This window comes from Vollenhovia emeryi, unplaced genomic scaffold, assembly GCF_000949405.1.
Source record: "Vollenhovia emeryi isolate VEMERY1.0 unplaced genomic scaffold, V.emery_V1.0 DF939342.1, whole genome shotgun sequence".
NCBI classification, from domain to species: Eukaryota; Metazoa; Arthropoda; class Insecta; order Hymenoptera; family Formicidae; genus Vollenhovia; species Vollenhovia emeryi.
The window spans coordinates 1-8970 of record NW_011967024.1 but is presented as its reverse complement, the minus strand read 5'-3'; the positions used below and the strand labels follow the sequence as shown (position 1 = coordinate 8970).

The 8970-nt window shown below is 41.9% G+C and overlaps 2 protein-coding genes across 3 annotated transcripts; one reads left to right on the top strand and one right to left on the bottom strand.

Moving 5' to 3' along the window:
• Positions 1-6: 6 nt before the first annotated feature.
• On the top strand, positions 7-3726 carry LOC105558456 (ropporin-1-like protein). Its single transcript, XM_012006155.1, has 5 exons — positions 7-892; positions 1532-1790; positions 1863-2038; positions 2614-2844; positions 3182-3726. The coding sequence occupies exons 1-5, from the start codon at positions 430-432 to the stop codon at positions 3331-3333; spliced, it is 1281 nt and encodes a 426-aa protein (XP_011861545.1). The 5' UTR covers positions 7-429; the 3' UTR covers positions 3334-3726.
• A 1006-nt stretch (positions 3727-4732) lies between these two features.
• On the bottom strand, positions 4733-7705 carry LOC105558455 (N-acetylglucosamine-1-phosphotransferase subunits alpha/beta). 2 transcript variants are annotated; one of them, XM_012006153.1, is made up of 7 exons: positions 7471-7705; positions 6878-7299; positions 6584-6795; positions 5723-6497; positions 5482-5650; positions 5207-5394; positions 4733-5114 (listed from the first exon to the last, which is right to left on the bottom strand). In XM_012006153.1, the coding sequence occupies exons 1-7, from the start codon at positions 7630-7632 to the stop codon at positions 4805-4807; spliced, it is 2238 nt and encodes a 745-aa protein (XP_011861543.1). In that variant the 5' UTR covers positions 7633-7705; the 3' UTR covers positions 4733-4804. The 2 variants fall into 2 exon arrangements, with proteins under 2 accessions (XP_011861543.1, XP_011861544.1); XM_012006154.1 differs by having other exon boundaries at positions 7480-7705.
• Between the last annotated feature and the right edge of the window lie 1265 nt (positions 7706-8970).

The following is an 8970-nucleotide window of genomic DNA, read 5'->3' as shown; positions in this document are numbered from 1 at the left end:
ATAAGATAATTTCAATGAATAAGTGCCAGGCAATCTCCTCTCAAAAAATTATATTTTCGAAAATATGCATATTGAATTAAAATCCTGTAAGTCAAAATATCTGTATAATGATTTTATGGCGAGTCACCGTATAGTCATATTGAAGTCATAAAGTTTCAGTGATCAAACTGATATTTTCCCGTCATCTTGACGTCACCATGACATCATTTTGACTTTTTGTTCTCCTTGGGATGCTATTAGGCTGCGTTTGGAATATATGAGAAATAATATAAATTAGAAAAATCTAAAGAATATCATAACACGTTGCAAATATATTTTGCAAACTTAATAATATTTCTACAAGGTTACTGAAACATTGTCTGTGAAATATTACAATTGAATGTCTCCGAATAGTCCTTGCAATATTACATTGCAATTTGCAATGTTGCGATGTTTCTGAAATGTTTCTGGAAGGTTTCGTGCTGTATGGGTTTAAAAATCACCCCGTTCGTTCTGCTTCGCGCCCGCGCGCGAAACTCGACTCCTCGTCGTCGACGAGGGGTTTCCGTTTCCCGGACGACGGAGAGCGCCGTGGGCGCACAACAACCGGCCGAGCCGAACTCGCCGTGGACGACGCCGTTGTATCGCGAGAGGATGTCGTTCGTCGAGCAGCCGTCGCTCGGGCGGGAGATCGCGGTGCCGGCCAGGCTGCCGATGATCCTGAAGCAGTTCTGCAAGGCCGCGATACGCACGCAGCCCTACGACCTGCTCAAGTGGTCCGGCTCGTACTTCCGCGCGCTGGCTGACGGCGAGGAGCCGCCGGTCAAGTCGCGGCTGGAGTACCCGCCGCCGAGTACCACGGCTTCCGGTTTGACCCTGGGCCTCCTCAGGGTGCTGCTGCGGCAGTTTGGAAGTACGGCGCGAGTATCCCCCCAGCGAGTACCAACCGCCCCGGTGAAAATTTTTCTCTGAATTTTGTATAATTTTTGCGTCTCTTAAATTTCAGAACTTTTAGACTTTTTAGTAATTTTATAATTTTGTAAACAAATTTTGTAAACACATTTTTCAAAGACAAATTGGTACACTTTTCGGAAGCGCCGAGAAAGCTCATATCTTTCCTAGAATTTGTCATGTGGATGAATTCTGCAATGTTCTGAGATTTTTAAGATTTCTCTTTCTGTAATTTCAGACAATCTTATGAAATTTGAAAAAGTTTAAGATTCTCCAAAGTTATAGAATGAGAAATCTTAGAAACAGAATATTTCGGAATGTTCTCACATATGAAAAAATCTAAGAGAAGAAGTAAACTTTTTCAATATCTCCGAAAAGTGTACCAATTTGCGTATACAGAATTCTGAGAAACATTTTCACCAGGGCAACAGTTAATCAATATTATTAGACTGTCCGTTCAACAATGTAAACCTGATATAACATACGTTATACATACAGTTGTTGAGTAGGAAATTATAATATTGACATTATATAATTATCAATTGGTATTTGCGTGACTTGGACCGGATCGTATTTTCCTGTCTGGAGATAATCCTTCCAGATTACAACAAGACACTGTCGGTCGAGACGATCTCGCGCCGCTGGGACTGTCTCTGCCTGGACCGCAGGGACCTGGACACGATTCTCGTGATCGGGAGATTTCGTCGCAACTGTCAGGTGAAGAGGTTTTTCGCTATAGCGGTGGGTCTGCTATGCGCCAATCTCACGGAGACGATGATCATGGTCTGCCAGTTGTTCAGCCATGAGCCGGATGGCGGGTCCGCGATGATCCCGCTCACCTTGTTTACGGAGATATATGAGTAGGTTTGGCATGGCGACGCCCCTCAACTCTCTCTCTCTCTCTCTGCTATTATTGATTGCGAGTGTCATAGGTATCTAGCGGGCCTCGCGTGCGACGGCAACGAGAAAGACATCCTCGATCAGGACACGGAACGTACCGCGCGTAGAGAGAGTCTCGCCGATCGCACCTGTTCCATAAATAGTCAGGACACCGACGTGGATATTAATTCGGAATTGATATCCAAAGACGAGGTCGATTTGTCCAAAAGTACGTCGCTCGACCAAGGGTTCCATTCTTAGCAGAATAGCTGATTTGTACTTTTTGAGACAATGTTTTATGCTCTAATAATGAGTCTTTGTTTTAAGTGACGCGCGATAACTGTCCTCCTAGGCAGCAAAGACGTACGGATATAAGTTTACGGAGAATTTATTTTGAAGAATATAAGAACTAGAAAAATGAATAATCTGAAAACTTGTTGAAGGATTTGCCACAGTTAGCCGTGAAGTATTCCTTAAAAATTAATTGTGGCGCGTGCAATTTCCTCAACATTCTTCTTTGAATTCCTAAAGAGTTGCAATTTAGGAAGGGCTAAAACTTGCAGAGTTATTTTGCGAATTCGTTGTGTCTCAAATCTGACATGTACTTCGTGTATTACAAAGACAACGTTTACAATGCAGAAACGTATATATGTGAACAAAAATAACAATTTTATTGCACAACCACCGATAGATAAATATTTTATGAACATTGTCTCGAAATTACAAGTTAGCCATTCTGTTAAGATCTTTACGTTGAATTTACTGTACACGTTTAAATTCTTCCCGCTCAATTTCCTCTTGCAGCCGACCTGTCGGAGCCGATAGAGAATAGTTCGGTCGAAAAGGAAGTTACTAATTATGGGGAAAAGGGAGACGAATCTTCAATTGATCCGAAGGACGATGCTTCAGCCGGCAAAGATTACGCGGATAACGACGCAATTGGCAGGAAATTTTGCGGAGTGAAGGACGCCAACGACGATGGAAGCCTGTCTTCTGAAATGGAGAAGGGTACGAAATTTTATCCGAACGTACCAGGTAATCGAGCATTCTTTTACATCACAACCGTTTGAGTGCCGAAGGTGATCGTGAGAGTCCGTACCAAAAAAATGCGGTGCTCTCCCGCACGCCGAAAAATACAGGTGTCGTAGGTAAAATAAAATTTACTACTTTCAGCTGCTTTCAGCTTTTTAAAATAATTGGACGAAATCGCTTTGATCGATGATGCTTGAACAGATTCGCTGAACTACCAATACGTTCGCCGAAACTTTTCGACGTGGAGAAGTGAGCGACGCGATTGCCTCGCGTGGCACTCTAACGGTATCCATAATCCATTCACAGACTTGCCAATTGGAAATCTCAAATTACAATACAGGCATAGGGCCTCGCGTGCCAGCCGAGCGAGTTGCGAGCGTAACAACGTGGATGCTCGAGTGCGCGAGGCTGCAGGAGGGTATGGTCGGCCCGCGGAATATCCGGCACACGAGCTGCCCGCGTCTGCACGAACGATCGACGTCGAAGTCATGATAACGCCAGGTCGTTCCGCAGCAATGGCCACGGAAAACGCCGTCGTGTAATGTGTGCGTAACTCGCGGACCGTAAGACAGACTGTCATTCGTCTCAATTCAATTCATTTCATTACGTATAATCAGACCTTTTATTAAAATGCGATTGTAAAAATGTGTTTGTTATATCACAGATATATCTGATTTTAGAATGAGTCAAGTCAAAAAATTCTTATCTAATTTATAAATTAACATTGCGATATATTAAACTGATAGTTAATATTATTAGCTTCATCGTGCAGCACTGTGTGCAGTGCTTCGATAGTTTGGCTTTATTACTAACCCGTACAGCACAGATGGTTGCAGTTACATTGCAATCTTGCAGAGACATTGCAGGGATATAAAATTGCAAACTTTCGATAGCAATATTGCAGCAATGTTTCAAAAATAATGAAAATACTATATTTTCTAATTACGAGAATTTTATTCGCTGTGTGCGTAGAGACTAGTGCTGCCGCGGTTGGTGAAATGTCGCACATTTGGCTGGAATAGCTGTCAATGATTGCTAATATTCAAGTTACGTAAACTGTCGTGAGATATCTTGATAATTTTAGGTCTCTTTATAATTTCGATAAAAAAATTTTCGTTATATTACAAAACATTTGCTATAGATTTTTCATTATATGTGTAGGTTAACTTCTCTAACTTTTGCAATGAGCCTTATCATACGAACGGGATTTGGACCCATTACTCATGACATTAAATTTAATCCGAGTGCAATACCGAAAGGAAAAGCCCTAGCAATATCGCATGTAGTTCGCGTTGAAGAATTGCGCAGTGAAAATATAAGTCATTTAATAAGATGCAGTGTGATACCGCAAACGTCTGTCAATGCTACTCCGTACAAGGTACAATTACACGTAAGTATTAAATGAAATTTAAGTAAAATCCCAGACAACGTTATGTCGTCTTAAAGACATCTTAAATCTGTGAAATACATTTTTACATGAATACACGCAACAATTTGAATTTCCCTTTCGCAATTTTTCCATTTTTCGATAATTGTCACTCCAGCAAGTAATGCAAACTTCGGCCACCATGAGCGTCCTAAGTCCTACTTTTCCGCTATAGTATATCATCGCACGAAGCGATATTTTTCGTTGATACCAATAATGCGCGAATTATTAAGTACTTGATCAGTGCGGTGTTGCTCGCAATCTACATCTATTGCGAAGCGACATAATCTCCTTGGGTTGCTTCGCAATAGCTTGTTGTGTATTGAAAAAGGCCCGGACGCATATGTAATTAGTAAATTCTCTGCTTATGTATTGCAACAACAAATTATTCAAAAAATATTGCACCGCAACATTGCTACAATGTTGCACTGCAATCTCGCTGAGGGCGGACATTTCAACGTTGCTGCAATATTGCAATCTTGCAATGTAACATTTCTGCAATCTTCCTGCGAACTTTCTGTGCTGTGTGGGAATTATTCACGCTAGAAATGTAGATAATTCTCGAGTTCTGCACAATCTGCGCATGTGATGATAGAGTACGTGATAGAACGTAAGCATAACAAGTAACGCCAGAAGGCACAGTAATAGGTTTCTAGCTTTCGCACGACTCGCTCGCCACTCAACGAGTTCGTGTAGGTGGGAGAAGCGATTGCGATATTGCGACGGCAATTCAAACGTGCTTCGCAGCGGATACAGCGAGCGATAAAAATCATTCAACAGAGCGCGGACAATCTCGTTTTCGGAACGTCGAATGGGGTCGATGTCGTCGTTCAAGCAGATAAACTTCCTGAAAGCGTTAATGCACATGTAAATCGTTCCTATGTATTTAAGAGAGACGAAAGATATATAATATAATGATATGTAGTATAACGGACATACTTCGGATCTCTCCGAATTTCGTCGAGCAACTGTACCGTTAAGGAAACATTACTGGTCAACATCTCGAAAATTTCATTCTTGCCAGCCTTTATTATTTCATGCGGATACCGGTTACCTTTGCCGAATTTCGATTGCATCCTCCTGAAGATTGATTCGCAGTTCAATATCAACTCCTTGGAGACCACCGGCTGTGGAAAAAACAACAGGGACTGCAATGTTTTTTCTTTATCGCACCAACTATTGTCCGAGTGTGCAGTTTACTACCTAGTACTTACAAGAGTGGAGTCCAGATACCTTTCTCCGGGTGGAACACGAACAATTTCCAGATTTGCGCGACGCGAGCAATTTATGATCTCGTTTTCAAATTCCATGACTAGATTATAATCGAGTGGCAGCGGGTACAGTCTGGATAAGAGCGTCCTTATCTCCCTGTCCGACCAAGTGCTAAGGGCCGATTTTGTTAACGTTAGTCATTACGATTTAGTGCAATCATAGGAGGATCACGCTGTTCCTTACCGCGATTTGTCGGTGTCGAACGTCTCAAATATCTCCCCGACGGGCACTCGTCGCTTCTCACTGGATAAAAAGTAAAAGTAGGAAAATGCAAACTGCATGTCCTCGGGATCTCTCACTTTGTGACTAGACGTTTTCTTAAATTCAACAACGAACTTTTCCTGCATGCTACTCACGACTCGCTTGTCTATTAAGTGCGGCATGTGCGCCGGCACTCTCCTTCGTTCGAGGCCGTAAACGGCGTTGTAGATCTTATTGACATATAACAAGGACTCCGCATAGGTGTCCAACCCTCGTGCGTTACGTTTCCACTGGTTTGGATATGTAAATTTATCGAACTTGATAGAGTTGTTGGACTGCACCGCATTCATATTGCGATAACGCTTCAAACGTTTGATACGATACGCAGTTTTGTTCGAGACGTTTGCGTGTAAGAATTTGGAATATACAGACTTGAAATTTCTTAAAGACTTATAATTCCTCCCGCCGTCAGTTTTGACACCTTGCGTTTGCACGTCCTTAGAACTGCTATTTCCGAGATTGCGAAACGTACGGAGCGGCTTGGAGGTAGTACCGAGATTATACGAATGCGACGACTGAACTGTGGATTTTAGCGCATCCTTTCGCGACGGACGAGCGACATTTCTATTACGTAAGACGCTCAATAGCTTCAGCTCGTTATTTTCACGAGAATCCTGCAGATACTTGTACGGATAATCGTCCTCCTCTTCCATCACCTCACTATCTATAGGGGCATCAGTCGTCTGGCAGTCTCCACCTGTGCAATTCATCAGAATACACAAGGTTCTTTCAAACATGTAAAGAAAACCGTATCGTGTCATTACAAAAAGACAATTTAGTCACCGTCAAACTCGCACAGTGTTGTGTTACAAGCGTGATCGCACGACCCGTCGCCGACCCACGCCCATGGACAGATCTCGGAGCAGTCGGGAACCCACCACGCCAGGTATACCTTCTGCCCGCCCGCCTGAGTTATAAAGTCCTCCGGCCATATCTCGGCGCCCAGCATGACGTCGTCGTTAAAATACAAGAACTTGTCGGAGACTCCGGGTATCCTGGAAGGAGAGAAGCGTTGCTGCATATCCGTACGAGCGCTGCGCCCCATATACACGTAGTGTATTCCATATTTTCAAGCACCTATGAATATGACTTTCAATAGCAGGACTAGAAAAGGTTGGTAAATCACTTTTGTTTAGGAAAATGTCCTCGTGAGTGACCAAGGTCATCCGGGGATTGTCCATGTCGAGCCAACTCGGTATCTGGCCGTTGGTGACAATATAAACGTGCCGCACCCAGGGCGCGTACATTTCCAACGATCGCAGCGAGTAACGCAGCTCGTCCTTGTCACTGAATCTCGAGGCCGCAGCGCCGAGGTCCACGACGGAGACATGCCTCTGGAGATTCTCTAAAAATGCCGGGTCAGATCCGTTCACCCAGGTGTAAACCACGTCTATGGGGACGTGTTGGCACAATTTCTTTTGGAAGGACTTCCCGAGGATATTGTCGTTGAAGGAGTGAAAGACCGCCTCATACTTTTCTTTGCTCCATATTAACCATACCTGCGCGACCAAATCAGTTTGAGGTTTATTGAAACTTGTCGGATATTTCGTTATACGTAAAATGCTAAAAAAAACGCGTCAGTCGAGAGACCAGACGATTTGGAGTGTGGACTTCCGTTGTTACCTGAACGTACTTGCCGTAGGTGCGACATGCATAAAGAAAGTAAATACCATTCTAACCTCTCCAAAGTGCACTATGCCGATGAATATGCAAGTAAACGCCACCAGTATCACAAGCAATGAGTACTTATACGAAAGCAAGTCGTAACACCGTCGCTGTATCAACTTCCATGTGCTCATTATATTGATAAAGACGTTAGATGCAATTAGCATCGCTATGGTTGATCAACGAGCGAGACCATGCGGCGCTGCGGCTGCGCACTATTGCGCACAGAGCGCACAGCACTCACATTACACATAGGCCGGTATTCATAATCGATTTTTATAAAAGTTTCGTTTGGGACGTCGCACAGTGAGGCGAAACCTCTAAAAATCGGTCAATGGACGAAAAAAAAAGTTGTATAAATCTCTAGTTGAAGCATATTTTCTTATTTTTTACACTTTTATTTATATCTAAAAATATGTTTACAACATTAATTTCTATTGGTATTTATACTAATAATATTTAACGAAGTTAGTATTTAATTTGTGGTAGATCGTGAATTCTCATTAGATTGTAGGTTGATTTTAAGAACTCCTAGGTTCCCAGATAGCACAAAGACGTCAAAAAGACGACTAAGTCCCAGTCTACAATAGAGATTTAAGCCCTAAGCCTTAAGAAATTGACTAATCACAGTCGCGCATTCTTCTCATACTTGACCGTGATTGGCCAATTTCTTAAAGCTTAGGGCTTAAATCATCTATTGTAGACTGGGACTAAAAGATGACAGATTTTCGTCATGGATGTCTTTTAGGTAGAGCCAATAGTCGACAAAAAGATGACTAAAAGACGTCTTATGTCCCACTAAATGTCGACTTATAGCCGAGACTAAAAGATGGCTAAAAGACGTCTGATATTAGGCATCTTTTAGTCGTCTTTTACAATTGCATTATGGATATGTTTTTGTTTTTATCTTTGTATTTATAAGGTATAAATAAAACTTAATAATTAATTTAAAAATTAACATTTTATTATATGTATATGTGTATTTATACATGTATATTATTTCTTATATGTGTATGATATATTAGATGTACAATATTTATATGTATATATTAGATGTATTTATACATGTAAATATATTTCTTGTGTGGACGCATATAATAAGCGGCGCAGAGTCTCTCAACAGCCTACGTCTCTCGATCCTAGTCGCGCGGACAAAAGCGGCGAGCACATACTTTTGCATAAGTGTATAAGCATATGCATAACGAATTTGATTGGTCTATATGCAAATGCATAAGGAAATGAATCAATCAAATTCGTTATGCATATGCTTATGCACTTATGCAAAAGTGTGTGCTCCCCGCTTAAATCTCGTAATTAACCGCACCGTTTATTTCCCTTTCGCAAGTCGACACGTGTGAAGCGACCTTGAAGACCCTGGGATAAAAGAATATAAATAATTACAACTTTGTAGAATTATATTCCAAAGTGTTGTGAAGGCTCTCAAAAAGAAAATATGTAAAAAAGAGAGAGTTCCAATGTGAGCCACAAAATGAACGGACCTCAGC